The sequence below is a fragment of the Malaclemys terrapin genome, chromosome 18 (genome assembly GCF_027887155.1).
Source record: "Malaclemys terrapin pileata isolate rMalTer1 chromosome 18, rMalTer1.hap1, whole genome shotgun sequence".
NCBI lineage: Eukaryota > Metazoa > Chordata > Testudines > Emydidae > Malaclemys > Malaclemys terrapin.
The window spans coordinates 672,415-689,267 of NC_071522.1; the positions used below are offsets into that span (position 1 = coordinate 672,415).

The window sequence follows — 16,853 nt, forward strand, 5'->3', positions numbered from 1 at the left end:
GCATCTTATCTGGGAAACACCAGGCTTAGCAAATTAGATTCTTGAACACAGAACACATTCCTATCATGGTGAAGATCTTTTCAAGCTTGATAGTTGTCTGTTTGACAGGAAAGACAGTCTAATTGCTGGCAGCTACTTTGTACACACAGTACCTGCATTGAATTAGGTCACATGAGATTAATTTCTGGCATCAGAGTAAAAACATAACTCCGCTCACTGGATATAAATATCCCATTCTGATTAGAAAAATGTCTGTATATACAGCTTATTCTGATGCATTTCTGCCATTGTAATAAAATACCTTAAAAACAGAAGCCAATAATTACCAAAAAGGGACTTGACCACATGGGGCATGCGCAAATCTAGGATTCTACTGGAATAACATTACATTCTGTCTGCACAAACCCTAGATGATGCGGCTACAATTCTTGTCAAGCAGACTACAGGGCATATGGCAAAGGCGCTTTAAAAAAATACAACTATTAGTTTCAAAACTGAAACACCCTGATGTAGAATTTTCCAAAACCACCAATGAGGAAATAACGGATCCAAGGCACACAAGTACTCTCCTGTTTGGAGATGTTCTACTAGAAAGAAAAACAACTAAAATCTCTGACCAAGTCTGTTCGCAAACTTTGACTATTTGAAAGCATTTTAACCTTGAAAGTTGAAAGACAAAATCAATGACTTTCAGATCACTGAGATCAGCATAAGGATTAATAAATGAGGTACAGCTGGCAATTTACTCATGCTGAGACATTCCCAACCTGTCCCTCTCTCACAGCTGTTTTTACTGCTATTGTTGTCTCTGCATGTTCAGATTTATAAATTAAATTTAAGAATTAAACAAACCAGAAGCTGAAACAATGCACAGGACAGCAGAGCTGAGTCACCCTAAATCTCTGAGACTATTTTTGGTTTTGTCTTTGGTTTTGTGGAACTGAGCTCATTTTAGGCTTAACTAAGAACTATTTACATTCAGCGGCCTCCACATCACTCAGATTAACACAAGAAAACATGTAAGAACCACATTAGACAAATCAACCCAAACCCTGCTCAGTGCTATAAATGCTCTTTAGACTTGGCTTCTTGAATTAGAACCAGTTTCAAGTATTTCTCAAGGTGCCTAACACCAAATCTCGTTACTCAGGGAATCAAATAAACTATTTTTCTGAGCCACTCCTGGCTCCCTTAGCACTGAGGATTGCCTCATCCCATCTCATCTTGCTTGTTGCCTGTTGAGTGCACAGGGCTGGTCCCGTCCACCCAAGTGGGACGACCTCATTGCCCAGGTGTAAGGGTGTCATGTTTGAGGCATTTGTTGGCAGTGTATGGTTTAAAGCTGTAATTAAGGGAATTGAAATTACAATTTCCCCATTGGATAGAAGTTAATGGTTTGGAGAAACTTTGGCAATGCTGCTTTCTACATGGACTCTTCATGCTAGTCAGGAAAGGTAAAATATTTTCCTCCGGCACTAAATTTACAAATCCTGTTAGACTCAGACCACTACAATACATTTGCTCTAAGGTTCCTTCACACTTGCATATCAGTGCAGGTTTCTTGGTATATTGGAAACCTGCACATAAACTCTACATTATAGCATGGACCTTTTAATACATTAAGTGTAGCTGTAGAAATTAATATGTTTAGATCCTTCCATGTAAGCCAAAGTAGTTTGATAAATTTGCACAAACCCAGATATTCTCTGTAGATAAGCTGCTAAAATTAATTCCACTGAGGCTGCTTTAGATATGCTGCATGTAGATGACATGGACTGACCGATAAGAGAAACCCACTTTAGGGGAAATCTCCCTGTATGTAGAGGGATGCCATGTAGCATTCTCCAACTTCTGAAAAGGCTGCTACCTGTGCGGGGTGAGTTCTGGGGGAGAGGTGACTTCAGGACTCATAAGCCACGAAGAGCTGTTTTAGATTACTGCTAAGAAATGGATGCAGAAGCAGAGTCACCATCACCCCAGTTTTCTGTTTATTAGACATTTTAGTGCACGTGCTCTCTGCATTGTCCCTGTAACTCAGCTGCAGGTGTTGTCTGAAGGTTCCTTCACTGCATTAACACAAAAGAACTTGTACACAGTCCCCAGCGTGTGAGACAGAGAGCTACTCTGTGAGCCAGTATGCCCTGCAGGAGTGCTCCCCAGTGCTGATGGCAGGGAGGGGCCTGCTCCCTTGGCAGGAGAAGCACACACAGCCCGCTTGACTGATGCCCACAGTGGCAATAATGCCTCAGAGGGGAGCAGGGGAATGGAGCATTTTTTACTGCACAGCTGGTATAATGGCTACATTGTGAGATCTTGGTGGAAACAGACAGCTGCCTTCCCACCACATCTTAGCCCAAAGGTAGTGTTGTTGCACCTAAAGGCTGAAATGCATCGCTCAGCAAGACAACATTGGCAAGATAGAAAACACCATGAGGTGAGGGGGAAACACTTCCTGGGGTCCCAGAATCATTCATATGTGACCCAAGTGCCCCACAGAAAGCTGCTCTCTGGAAACATTCTCCCAAGTCCCTGGAGCTTTTATGCTCACAGCCCCAGCTATGTTCTCCATCTGGGGATTTTCAGGAGTCCAGTCCCAGCTCCTTTGTGACATGGCAGTCTGGGCTCAGTGGCAGGAACTGGTTGCAGGGCTGTCTTTCTGTCCCACTTCCCCACTGGCACTGCTTCTAATTTTAGGATTTTCAGCTGGTCCCATCAGTGCTGCTGAGTCAGAAAGAGTCCCCTGTGGGGAGCAACTGACAATAGTCAGGGAGGGAGGTGTGGGTGCTGCTCTCTGCAGGGGTCCCATGGGCTAAATGGGCAATGATGACCATGGCACTCTCAGCACCAGTCAGGCTCTGTTTGTGAGCTCCCTGAATAGGGAGCCAAGTCACTGCTCCCTGCCCTCATAAGCATATTGATAGCAGGGGCTAGCAGTGTGTTATTTCCTCCTGCAAGGGAGGGAAATAGGGCTGGCATGGGAGCTGCCAAGTCCCGTTAGCATGTGGGGCTAGAGGACTCAAGCCCCAAGCAGACACTTTCTTTGCTTGTGCATAAAGTCTGCTCTGCTCAGTGTGTTGCCTGACAAGGAGAGTTGGGAGTGGGGCAGGATCACTGAACCCTCTGTTTTCTACCAAGAGCAATGGGAGGCTGCAGGCAAGACTGTCCTTGCAGATCTGGTTTTGGAGCCTGGCAAGGATTTGAAGAGACCACTGTAACCGGTAAGGGTAGGAAGGCTGGTTTTAAGACCTGGGTTGAAGCCCTGGCTCTGCCACAGACTCCCTGTGTAACCCAACAAGCCACAACTGAGGGATCAGGTTGCTAGGCAATCCCCTGACTGAATGAGGAAGGAACTGGGTTGGAGCTATACAGCCAGGAAATTGGCAGCAGAAAGGCGGCTGCAGGGAAGGAGTTTGCAGTCACTCCCTGGGAGAAGGGAGGTGTGTCTGGGGCTAGAGGCAAGTACCCTACAGTTACTCAGTGGGAGGGGGGAGTTTGGGCTGGCAAACGCAGAGAGGTAGGCAAGGCTCATGGAAAAAGCCACAAGGTATGAGGTAGGTCAGACTGGCTGCCAATGAGAGGGCCCCTGAGCTGGGAACCAGAGTAGAGGGAGGGCCCGGGTCCCCCTACCAGCCACTGGAGGAGTGGCAGGTTTCAGCAGTAATGGGAAGACTGCCATTTCATATGGAGGAACTTTGATACACACCCCCTGGAAGGGGGAAAACACATGGTGACTTGGCTGGAGGGCCAAGTCATGAAAAGGGAGCCCCTTGAGTGGCAGACAGCAAGAGGACAATGGGAGAGACACTGCTGGAGGAGGGCATAATGCCTGGCCAGAGCTAATCCCCAGGACGGCCAAAAGGAAGCATCACTAGTGGTCAGTGCCCCCCTGGTGACGCGCCCATATAAGTACCTGACTCGAAGGAGAGGTAACCTGTCAAGGGGCGTGACACCTCACGTGCATCGGCTGTCTGTGTTACTCCGCTGTAATTCGGACTCCTGAACCTCACATGGATGGTATTTTCCTAAAACATAACCTTGTCTTATTGGTCAGCCCAGCAAGCTAAGAGCACAGTCACCAAATAAACATGCTGTCAGGTACAATCACTTCTTCTGACTAATCTACTTGTATTGGAGGTGCCTGAACTGACTTGCCTGCAGCACAGTACCTCCTTGGTAATGATTCATGGCAAGACTAACATGGAACTCAGGAGGGCATCTCTGTGGCCCCATGAGGTAACATTGCTACTCACAGCAAGTTGCCTCATTTGAACATTAACATGCAATGCAGAACCTGACCCTGCGGGACACACAGAGATTTAATGGTAACACTAGACAATAATCTAGTTCATGTGGCATGTCTGGGAGGTGAAATTCTGGGTTCCCTCTAATACCAGACATCTTGCAAACCTAGCACTCTTCAATAACTCGTGGCCTGCCCTGCAAGGAACACTGCCCCCTGTGGCCACAGCTCCATCGTGATGACTGTCACAGTTCTGAAACAGAGGCAGGATTTGGGTCCTGGGTGGGTTTTCAGGTGTTGGCCGCACAGTCAGGGGAGGTGGCAGGAGGCTCGTCTGAAGGACAGCGATTTGGAGACACATTTTCATATTTGGGTTCCTCCTCAACAACAGTCTGTTCATTTGTTTCTAGGCTTCTGGTCTCTTCAAGACTTTCACTCTTCTTGGGGTCCCCTGTAACCCCATCTTCTCCCTCCTGAGCCACTTGTCTTTCAAATATAGGAGATGTGGGGATGAGAGGTTCTCTCTTCACAGGAACATCTATCTGGTGTCTATCTGTAAGGAGCGCAGGTGACTCACAGGGCTCCAGACCTGTTGTCTTGGAGCTGTCCTTGTGTGGAGGGGCTGGCTGGGGGAACAGGTCTCTGGAGTCCCTCTCTGGGCCCAGGGCCCTGCGGGGAGGTTTCTGGATGCTTTCAGTACTTTTCCTCACCATGGGCTCCTCCCTGAAAGCCCTTTTTACTCTCTGGAAGCTACCCAAACGTTTCAGTACAGCCTGAACTGTCCCCTCTCTGCTTCCATTGGCACTCTCATTGGGCTTGGAGGATTTCCCTGCTGTCCCCACAGTCACGTAAATGGTTGTGACATTCTGCTCCTTCCCCCTAACATCCAAAGTGTTTGGATTCAAAGCTGCCTCAAGGGCCTCGACTCTCTGGGCCACATGACTGCCACTGGACACTGCCATCCTATGGCCTCCTGGGGTACCCCTGGGGGAGGGCCGGTGGCTATCCTCAGCCTTGGAGATGGGCTCTGGGTTTTCGTAACAGTCACCTGGCGACCCACCCTGCTGGGGCCCCTCCTCTGGGTCAGCATGGTGCTGGTGAGAGGGAAGTTTGGTAAGACCCCAGGGAGCTTTGGGCTTCCGAGTGGTATTTGGTGTCTCCATGGGACCTCTTTGACACTGAGGGCCAAATTTAGTTCCTTCTGCAAAAGACACCGAGGGCCTCTTGGCTCTGGCAATGCTGGATGTGCGGGGGATGGTGAAAGGCTGGGAGACGTCCTCGGAGTTAAATGCTGATGCATCAGGAAATTCATGACACTTGGAGCTGCCTTCCTGAAGCTCAAAGCCTGCCACTGCAGGAACATCTGGAGAAGAAGGAAGGGAAGGGGGGTTAGGCTGCTTCTCCCTTGGCTACACAGGCTTCCAAGAACTAAGTCACCAGCACACCAACAGGCTTCTCCTTAGTTCAGGGCTCAAGGTTAGAGCATGTGGCCTTTATCCTCTTCACCATGACTGAGGGCTTCTAGGGACTAGAGTATCCAGAACTGGCACCATTTGGGTTGCACTGCCTTCTTTACTCCCAGACTTGATTCTAGATTTATGAGAGTGGATGGTGGGTAAAGGTGCTGAGTTAGGTTTTTACACACTGATGCCACAGGGAGCCCAGGGCAGGGGGGGTGGGGGTGTCTTAACTGGGGCAGCCATGGAAGCACAAACAGCTGCAATGAGCTCTGAACTTATTTGAGGGAGTGAGTTGTAAAATCAGCACTTTTCTGAGGACATGTAGTTCTGGGACATACAATAGCATATTTCCATTTCACACTAAACTGATGGGAAGGCCAGAAACAGAGCTCAGCCTCCCTGTACGGAAAGGAAAATAAGGAACTAAAAATAATTGGTGCCTGTGTGTAACCCAAGTCCCTTGCAAATCCCTCCCCCAAGTACACACGGAATGAAATTCACCCTGAGCAAAGGGCCTCTGTCCCACTGGGAGGGAGAGTTGAAAATAAGCCTTAAGGAAATGGTGAAGCAACTGGGCAGCGTTACCTTCTCTGGCAGGGACACAGTAGGCTGGGCCCTCATCGTCCGTGTCAAAGGAAGAGGAGAAGGAGCTGTCTGAGGCCCAGGCAGCAGAAGGCGGTTCAATGAAGCTGGGATTGAAGGGAATCTCTGTGTCATGGTGGGAGACTGGAAGGGAAGCAAGACTATGAGGAAGAAGCAATCCAGCTCTCAGGATCACATGCTGGTCTACATGTGTTCTAGTCTGTACTGTACCAGGGATGTTCCATGGGGCAGTCACCTGGTATCTGGCTGGCACAGCTTGCTCATTTGCAATGGCACTTACAATACAAATGGAAAGAGATACAGTTCCTACCCTAAAGAACTCTGAAGGCACAGACAAAGCAGGGCATAATAAAGAGTGCATCAATCAGGGATCAGTGCTAATAATCCTGTTCTCACCTGTGACTCGGGGGAGTTTGTAGCCACTCAGTGAGAGGCAAGGTAACATGGAGCTGAGATTTGCCAGCACCCCCTGCACATGATGTTTCATTCTGGAGACCGCATCACCATCAGCAACAGCCATCCTTGGAAAGAAAGAACAGAGATGTGTGGCAGAGATGACTGGCTTTCCAATTAAACAAAGCTCACTCCTGTCTTGCTGGGAAATGGAGTTGGAATCAGTTTGGGAGAAGCCTGCACATGTGGCAGCCCCATTTCTGACCAAGTCCTGCAACCTATCAGCTAATGCAGTTTGAGTCATGGGCTGATTTATCCTGTATACAGAGCTACATGAGTTAAAAAGGTAAAAGTAAAATGAAGAAACATGAAATTTTGAAGTAGTTCCCTGTCAGGCAACAGAACCCAAGGAAGATGCTAATGACTCTTTATATGTCTTGAGGCTAATTTTAACTGTCCAGAAAAGGTTCCTCTTGCTTCTAGGGCCTTTCAGAAGCAATGGGCCCAAGGCGGGTGGCTCTTCTCCTTGCCGCTACATTTCTACAGCACCTGACACTTTTCAGTAATACCTGTCTCTGGCATCCAACTGGCTGGTTCCACAGCAACAGCAACAGCAGGTGACACAGAGTAATAGGAGGAGTAATGGGATGAGAATGCCAGCTATCAGGGCTCCCTGGTGCTTTGATCCTGCATGGAGAAACAGTGTGGAACACAGTGAAATTCTTACTTGGCTGGCAAGTTCAGAGCACTGGGAAAGCCATCCTGGAGGAAGGATCTCTGATCTGGGGGTCTGCCACAGTGGTCTCAGAATGTACTAAACAGATCCAGTCCTGTCCAAATCGTCCTATTCATACCGCTCCACATCATAAGGACAGTTAGGGAACTCAGCCCAGACCTAGCACCCAGCTCGCTGAACCAGCAGATCTTTTGGTATCTGCAGAGAGAGTGTCTCTGAGTGAGCCCCAGAGCTCTCACTCCTCATCCAGGGAGAGGCGGGAGCTCAGGACAGGCTAAGATGTGCTCAGTGCTGTTTGCTCCTGTATGCTCTTTCAGCATAACACTGATGATACTACATTATAGGAGAGTGTATTTCCACCAGGCACAGCCCAGTTAGCAAAGCCATAAGCGAGATGGGGTGCTGATCTCACCACTCCCAACCAGGAACGTATCTGTACATTAAAGTCAAGTGGACTCTTGTCCAGACACATTTTCTATGCTAAAGAGTCTTTGACTTACTATGGCACATTCAGGAACATAAGGAGTTGCTCTCAAAGATCAGACCTTGGGCCATCTATTCCAATTGTTTGCCTTCAGAAGAGGCCAGTGCCAGATGCTTCAGATTGGCACTAACCAATGTGGCCAGAATCACCCTTCCTAAGTCTCCTATTCAATTTCAAACTTTCCCCTGCAGTATTTTATTCAGATGCATGTCCACATTTTTTAGAACCTGGGTCCACACCGGGATGATAAAGTGAGTGTGAGCGCTTCTCCATAGTGCAATTATGTCCTTCAATCAACTGCTACAAACCAAGCAATTCTTCATCTATCTACAAAGAAATGACTTTACAATCAAGGCTGGATCCATCTCTCTGCTGTAATTTCATGTGACAGACTCAAAGAAACACCTTCACTCTAAACATAGTTAACCATTTTAGTTCCACTCTGACATACTCCTGATGAATGCTATGGATGAAAATATCACCCTGTGCTACAGGATGGAAACAAGGACACAGGGACAGAAATATCAAAGGCCCAGAACAAGATAAAAGGCTTGTGAGGCACAATGAGCTTCAAACATGTGGGCTCTGGTTTTCTGACTAACTTTGAATCCCAGTCCAACCTGTTGTGGTACTTGAATCTGGCATGATAGCTCCACTCAGCTACACAGGCTTGGACAGTGCAGAGGGGTTACAACAAGGAAACCAAAGCCACAGAAATGAGATAGGAAAGAGCTCATTTCCTTGATCTACAGAGACAGAGGAGAAGAGGGAAGGGAGTTTCCTGGAGGCTCATGCTGCATGGCAGTAGAGGTACTGCATGACACTGTGCAGAGCATCTTTGCTGGGAACCAGCCTGCGTTCTGGAGCCCAGAGGGCACCTTGGCTTCCACAGCAACCTTTGGTGTCTTGCATGGTTTATACTGGGGGAGAAGGAACCAATTCTCTCCTCTGGGCAGGAGAAGAGCTGGTTAATAGGGAATGAATGAAAAGGTGCAGTGCAGGATATCACTTACTGAGCACACAGTCCCCAGAGTGTGTGTGGCAGGGGGAAGAACAGTTCGCTCCAAAAAAACCCTCTGGGCAGGTCTCATTGCAGCTGAGGGGAGAGACAGAAAGAAATGGAAAATGCTCATTTGGAAACATCCCAGCCTCTGCCCACTGCAGCTCCCTTCGCTTTTACCTGGTGCCCCAATAGCCAGCCTGGCAGATACACTCCCCAGCCACTGGATCACAGCTCCCATTAACACAGTCTGGACAGGTGAACCGGCATCCATCTCCAAATGTTCCAGCAGGGCAGGGTGCGTCACAGCTGCAAAGAGAGGGGAGAATCTGGCTGCTGGCTCATGGGAGAGAGACTGGCAATGCAGAGGGGCTGTAGCTTAGTCTGAGGGTCAGCAGCTCTGTCACAGTGTCACAGTGCAGAGCCTGCTTTACATTTGCACTGATATTAACGTTGTTCCACAGGGCCCTGGCTTGATCCTAATCCTACTTGAGGATGGGAACAGTGATCTGGTGGTTAGGGCACTAGAGTAGGACCCAGGAGTTCTGGGTTCTGTTCCTGGTTCTGACAGACTCCATGAGTGACTGTGGGAAAGACATTTAGCCCTTCTGTTCTTCAGCCCTTCTGTAAAATAGGGATAATCTTCCCTAACTCACGGAGGGGGAGGCTCAGATACTGAAGATACTACAGGAAAGGGAGCCATAGACAAGCCTGTAAATATATACGGCTGATTGTGTTGTAGAGTCCTACTGGGGATGCACGGAGTGTCTCTGACTTCAACAAGACAAGTATTGAATAGAGGTTGGTTGCTGTTGATTTTCACTGTTCTCTGGTATCACATCTGACGCCAGGATTTCTGCAGACAGCACGGAGAGAGACATCCCAGCGAGTCTGAACACTGCCTTGCTCTGCACACATTAGGCCAGAAGGGAGGCCGTGCCACTGAACAGCTTGCTGGGTAATCTCCAACCAGAATCCCTAGCTCAGGTGTCTGACAGCTGTCCGTCTATCCATGGATAATCATCACACAGGGTCTAAGCTACCGTACTGTGAATGAAGCTTTCAGACAAATATTTTCTACTTTACGCTCAAGGAAACCTGAGGACAGAGGATGTCTGCTACAACAGAGAATTGAGCTCCACAAGGTAAACATCACACAGGAAAAGAGGGGTCCGTACCTGGGTCCTGTCTTGCCAGGGTCACAGTTCAAGCAAGCCCCTGTCTCTGGATGACAGGTCTCCCCTTTTCGGCAGCTGGGACACATCTGTGCACAGTTCTCCCCATGGTATCCAGGCGTGCACAGCTTCTTACAGAGGGTACCGTTCCAGCCAGAGTCACATGCCAGGCAGAACCCATCCACAGGAGAGCAGGGCTGGCTCTGCTTGCAGTGCCCGCAGCTGTACAGTCAGAGGTGTAAGGAACAATCAGCATCAGAGCTGGGGGAACAGCGGCCCCCACATCCCAAACCAAAATAAATCGGGCAGAGAAACAGAACATGCTCCACCAGCAACAGCCCTGGGAACAAAGCAATCTGCTCCCAAAAGAGCTCAGGTCACTGACAGCCTGCACAGCCCTCACATACACCGGCCACAGTGCTTCCACACACCCAGCAGTAGGGCAGAGCCATCAGTCCCCTTCTCTGAGACAGGTGTCCACTGCTGGCATTCCTCAGAGGTTTCCCTCTGTACAGCTGTGATATAGTCCCCGCTGAGCCTAAGTGACAATGGAGGCAGTTGCACCCTATGGAAACATCCTACAGAGTTTAATAGGAATGATAACATCCCATGAGGTCTTACTGGAATTTAACAGGGTTTTGAAGATATTACTCGAAAACCCTATAGAATGTAATGGAGAAAGAAATCCTCTCTGTAGGCCCTGAATCAGCCTACAGAAGAACTATCTATAGTTTTCTACTAAAGTCTACAAGACTTTCCCATAGGGGGCAGTCCTGTGCCCCATTCCTCAGCTGATCACGGCCAGGCCTCCCTGGCCACTGGCTCAGGAAAGGCTCTCCCTCACCAGCCAGGAGACCAGCTCACAAAATAATATCTCCCCACACCCCTCCCAGAGTATGAATAGGGCAGCCAATCCAAACCCTAGCTGCCCCTTTCCTCTCAGTCCCTTTATATGCAACAGCTGCAGCCTACAGTCTAACAAGCATCAGCTGCCCACTCCCTGAACTCCTCCCAGTCTGGTCCTAGACTCTTGCATACCCAGCAGGGAACACAGGCTTCTGGGCATTGGCACTCCCTAGGCAGCCCAGATTTGTGCAGTCACCTTTGGGCACTATACCCTATCACAAGCACGCAGAGTGATATTCCTCTTACCTGTATCTGCACTGAGATCCGTAATAACCGGCAAGACAGGGATCCCCACAGCTCCTGCCCTGATAGCCAGGATTGCAGCTGCAATGCCCATCAAGAGGGTTGCAGTTCCCATGCAGGCAGTCACAATGATGTTGGCACAATGGCCCCCAAAACCCAGCCCTGCACTCACACCTGCCTGAGTCTTGGGCACAGGGTGAGAGGTGGCAGTTGCATCTCAAGCTGCATCTCCTGCCCCACCAGCCCTGGGTGCAGACGCACTGCCCTGAGACAGGGTCACAGTGGGAGCCGGCCACCCTGCACAGACACTGCTTCTTGCAGTTCGGTCCCCACCAGCCTGGCTCACAGTGACAGGCTCCAGTGCGGGTGTTGCAGTGGCCATGAGGCCCACACTGGCATGGGAACTCGCAGAGCACTCCCCAGCGGTTGGCATTGCAAGTGCACTGGCCGCTCACAGGGTCACACTTCCCATTGGGATGGCATGAACAGCTCTTCTTGCAGTCCGAGCCCCAGTACTGGTCAGGGCAGCCTACAAAGGGAACAAGACAGATAACAGATCGCAACAGGCAGGAGTACAGGAGTCTCTGTGCCACAGGGAGGAGAGCAATCTGGCAATGGGTTTGGTGTTCTTTCCCTAGGGGGCGTTGTAAGCCATTGAAGGGCACAGGCTGGTAGACCCTTGTAGGTCCTATGCTGCAGGGAGACTAAGGAGTGGGGACTACCAAAGAGACACCCCACACCCAACTGGGAGGAGACATCAGAGCAGCATGCCCCAAACACTGGCTCTGCTGTGCTGTAACCTGTGGATGTAACTGCTTGTGCTCATGGATGGGCCAGAGGCTGCTGGGCACTCGGAGCACTTAACTGTGACCGTGTGCCGTCATGCTGGGACCTCTGGCCTGAGCTCACCTCCTGGGACCCAGCCAACGTCCTGGTGGGTGCAATGAGCACTGTGTCACAGATGGAGTCTCTGGGATCACAGGGGATTCTCTGTATGTCTAAGGGTGAGAGTCTGCCCTGCCCCCTCCATGCCCATACTCACGGGAGTTGCAGTTGGCTCCAAAGAAACCAGGTTTGCAGAGGCAGATCCCAGGTCTCACACACACTTCATCCACCTTGCAAGCATCCTCCCCTTCACACAGCGCTGTCAACAGCAGGACAAGCTAATCAGGAGCCAGGCTCCCCCAGCACCAGGCCGCTGGCAGGCACATAGCCAGGGAGAGGAAGTGCAGATAGGCTGAGCACCAGCAGCTTCTCCAGAGCCGCCAGGGGCCAAGGCCCTTTGGCCTCCAGCTCCTTGTCCCCGTGGATTTGGATCAGTCACCTAACCTGTCACTGACTCCATCTACACATCAGCACCCCCATGTGCTCTCATGTGTGGGCTCCAGAGAGAGGTGGGGGATTCTGCTCCCAGCCCTGTGGTGCCTGGGACACAATCTGCTCCAACTGGCCCCAGCCCTGGCCTTCAGCCAGGAAGTTGAGACTGAGGCTAGAAACGGCCAATACCTAGAATACCTTGAGACTGAGGCTAGAAGTGACCTACAGGTGATGGCTTCTGGGAGGCTTTTTGAGGAGAAATGGCTGCCTCACATCCTATGGAGTGAACAGCTCATGCAGCACTTAGATGCTGGGATGATGGGCTCTGTAGCAAATCCTGAGGGAAGGGTCATTTGAGCAAGGGTTAAAGGGATGGGGGCGGAAAGCAGCATGGTTCCCCTTTTCTGTGAAGAGCAAATGGGAGGTTCCCCCCACCTCTCCCCAGCTTGGGAGAGCAGCTCTCCCACCGGCATGGCTGGTGCTCGGAGTGCTCCCCTCCTACTTCAGCCTACGTTAATCCTGCACATGGGCGCAGCTGGACAGATGCGATAAGGCACAAAGCTGCACTTCACGAGAGGCCTTACAGCTCTGCAACCCTTGCCTTGCATCATGCCCCAGCAGAATATCCTGCACCTGAAATGAACACCCTTCAGCCTCTAGGGAAGAAGCAGGAAGTGGAAATGAGGTATAGCCAGGGGGTCACAAATGGCTCCCCCATCCCCCAAAAGCTCCTGTAGATAGCTCAGTGCAGCCAGGGCATAGCTTTAGTACTATGCATAAGGTTTAAGCCCCCCTCACCCTCACTTTCCCACAATATCGTTGGACTCTGAGCAACAAAGAACTGAGATACAGGAAATGCACACCAAACAGCCTGAAACGGGCTGGTCAAAATGACAAAGGCCTGAGATGTAAAGCCACCGATGACTCACCAGCTGTGCAGTCCCTGCCTTCCTGTTTCCAACCTGGGCAGCAGACCAGACCTGCAGAGAGGCTGGGGAGGGGAGAGACCCATTAGCATAGGAGCAGGGTGCTGGGCAGCAAGGGCTCATGAAAGGGGCACTATACTGGGGTGGAGAGAACGCTCCGATGTTTGCATTAAAGCCCATATTATCTAGGAGGAACTAAGGATCAGCCGGAAGCCCCTCTCCCAAGGTTCAGCCTGGAACATGCTGAAGGATGGGCATGCTTTTGGAGGCATTGCCCTGGGAAGGACACCAGAGGAACGGGAGGAAGTAATGGGCAGGCTGCAGGACTAAGGCTGTCCTGACTGGTTCTGTCAGTGCTGTCTCCCTGTGCTTAAGGAGACACCCAGTGTTTGCAGCTTATTTGTAAAGGAGTCATGCAAGTCTTTAGATTCTTTCACCTGCTGGTAGCAGCCAGTTGCATAGGGGCCACCAAGTAATAAAAAGAACAGGAGTACTTGTGGCACCTTAGAGACTAACAAATTTATTTGAGCATAAGCTTTCATGGGCTACAGCCCACTTCTTCGGATGCATAGAATGGAACATATATTGAGGAGATATATATACACACACATACAGAGAGCATGAAAAGGTGGGAGTTGTCTTACCAACTCTGAGAGGCCAATTAAGTAAGAGAAAAAAACTTTTGAAGTGATAATCAAGATAGCCCAGTACAGACAGTTTGATAAGAAGTGTGAGAATACTTACAAGGGGAGATAGATTCAATGTTTGTAATGGCTCATTCCCAGTCTCTATCTATCTCCCCATGTAAGTATTCTCACACTTCCGAAGAATGGACTGTAGCCCACGAAAGCTTATGCTCAAATAAATTTGTTAGTCTCTAAGGTGCCACAAGTACTCCTGTTCTTTTTGCGGATACAGACTAACACGACTGCTACTCTGAAACAAGTAATAAAAGACTCTCCTAGACAATACCACGATGGTCGAGAAAGAGGGAACCAGGGCCAGAAGGCAGGGACTACAGGAGGCTTCTGCAGGTAGGCTCCTATTGAGTTCACAGAACAGAGCAATCCCAGGCAAAGAAATCAGGCAGCTCTAGGCCCTTTTTGTTTTTTGGATAATATCTAACTCATAGTATGTAACAGAGAGTGGTGTTAGGGAGCTGGATTTGCCTCAGTTCCACAGACTCATGAATACTGTGATACCATAAGGTCAGTTTTATGTAGTTACAGTTTAAAACTCTAAAAACCATGGCAGTACTCCGCCTTCTCACCACATGGTCGCCTGGTGCTTTCTGGGCTTTAATTGCTGTCTGTGTTAGATAGTGAACTCCTTGGGATAGGGACTGTCTTACTCTCTCTGTGCAGCACTAAGCATATTGACGCCACCTGAGATATAACAGACTAAAAACTAAACCTACCCACACATTCAGCTATCTCTGTGCTATTAAACAAACCCACACCTCTGCCTGCATCATCCCTCTCACACACCAATGGATTTATAACTGCTATTAAACACACACTACTCTGCACATGTGATCTCTCTCTCACACACACACAGACAGAGCTATCCCTGTTATTAAACAAACAGTCCTCTGCCTGTGTGATCCCTGTCTCTCTCACACACAGAGCTATTACTGTGTCATTCACCAAACACACATTTCTATGTGATCCCCTCGCCGCACACACACAGCTATCTCTGAGCTATTAAAGAAGAATATTTTCCTTGTGCAGTTACACTCTCTTGCAGAGATCTCTATGCTGCCACACACCCATTCCCTTTTATCCCTGGGCCATACGGTTCCAGCTCAGGGAGCTTATTCTATTGAGTATGTTAGTCAAAAGATGAGAGTGAATTAATCTCTGCTGCAGATTTATTTCTTCTCGCCCTGTTGTGGGAAGGGAGCGCTGAGATGGGTATGGCGCAAAAGGGGAAGGTGGGCAAAGAAAGGTATCGGGCACCTACCTGGTGGCCTTGCACACATTCTTCCCATTAGGGTCCAACTCTTGAGCAGAGCTCCCAATCCATGGCCAGAAATAGAGACAAAAGAGTAACAACAGCAGCTGTGCCATCTCGGTCTGGATACTGGGTGCTGCTGGCCACAAGGGGCTTCCAAGCCAAGGCGTGGGCTGTATGCAGCTTTCTTGTCCGTTGGTTGGTTCTGTCTGTCTGTCTTCCTCTCAGTTTCTGCCTCACCCTCTCTTTGGCCTCAAGTTTCCTCCTTGCTTTTTCCTGAGGAAATGCAGGAGGCGAAAAAAATCCCTCACATCCAAGGAGCCAGAAGGGGTGGGAAGGGAAGTGGGGGCAGGGCAAACGCTATATCCCACCGATCACTGCAGGGCAGAAACAGGGGAGCCCTTAGAGCCAGCGTCATGGTGAGGAAAGTTACTTGCTGCTGGCAAAGCCCAATAGCTGCCACAGCAGCAATAAGAGGGACAAAGCCAAGCTCCCCACCCCCCACCCCCAAACACCATCTCAGCCTGCCCCCCATCCACTGCACCGAGTATCATGTTCCCTACCCCCATCTCCTCACATCCCATCCAGGCCCCACACCACGGCAGACCCCACCTCTCCCACTTCATGCCTCCCTCCACCTGGCACTGGGGCTGGAGCAGCACATGAAATCAGTGGTGTGGCCAGGGTCCAGGGCCCTATGGGCTCTGGTGGGGACTGCTCTCCTTGGCAAGACAGAGCACGCCCCAGTTCTGCCCTTTTAACTAGGCAGGAGCCAGTTTGCGGAAAGCACAGAGCTCGAACCGGAACGTTTCCGGCAAACGGCCATCCGGCTGTCTCCCAGGCTCTTTCTGTCAGCATTTTCACAGGAAACACCTTTTTCCTGCATGGTGACCTGGAGGAGGTCAGGAGGTTCATTCAGTCCATGGGGAGACTCCTAGCTACAAGGGGAGGAGGGAGGGCAGGGCACTTCCAGGCGCTGGCCTGGACTTTTACCTCCTCACAGAGCAGGAGCCAAGGGAACAACAAATCCAAACAACCAAAACCAGCTCTGTCCCGGCATGGTAGCTGGAACATGGTCTGAGGGCTCTGCTCTGCCCCAGAGAGGTGACCAGGCAAAGCAGTGCTGGCTGGACTCCTGCAGCCTCCAAAGTTGATCCCTGGCAGGGTTCCCAAGGAAAAAGGAGCACGGAGCAGTGTGGTAGGCTCAAGACCATGGAGAGCAGAGATAGCAAAACCATTAGCTCCTGCCTGGGCCATGTCTTCAACCAGGGGAGAGCTGTTCTTTACGAGAGATTTCTTAGTGCTGTGTGCAGTATGGTTTTCAGTCTCCCGAGGGATGGGACTCCCATCCCTCTCTCTGGACACTACCAGTCCAGTCAACTGGGGAGTCCCTACAAGAGCAAGAAGAAAGCACAGG

General features: G+C 50.1%; 1 protein-coding gene across 3 annotated transcripts; it reads right to left on the bottom strand.

Moving 5' to 3' along the window:
- Positions 1-217: 217 nt before the first annotated feature.
- Positions 218-16,501, bottom strand: SCARF1 (scavenger receptor class F member 1). Of its 3 annotated transcripts, XM_054008095.1 has the most exons (13): positions 16,430-16,477; positions 16,049-16,328; positions 15,446-15,712; positions 13,487-13,548; positions 12,283-12,384; positions 11,244-11,769; positions 10,095-10,313; positions 9,097-9,225; positions 8,930-9,012; positions 7,266-7,383; positions 6,700-6,824; positions 6,286-6,426; positions 218-5,603 (listed from the first exon to the last, which is right to left on the bottom strand). In XM_054008095.1, the coding sequence occupies exons 3-13, from the start codon at positions 15,550-15,552 to the stop codon at positions 4,531-4,533; spliced, it is 2,685 nt and encodes an 894-aa protein (XP_053864070.1). In that variant the 5' UTR covers positions 15,553-15,712; positions 16,049-16,328; positions 16,430-16,477; the 3' UTR covers positions 218-4,530. The 3 variants fall into 3 exon arrangements, with proteins under 3 accessions (XP_053864070.1, XP_053864071.1, XP_053864068.1); XM_054008096.1 differs by lacking the exon at positions 16,049-16,328 and having other exon boundaries at positions 16,430-16,501; XM_054008093.1 differs by lacking the exon at positions 16,430-16,477 and having other exon boundaries at positions 16,238-16,314.
- Positions 16,502-16,853: the final 352 nt, after the last annotated feature.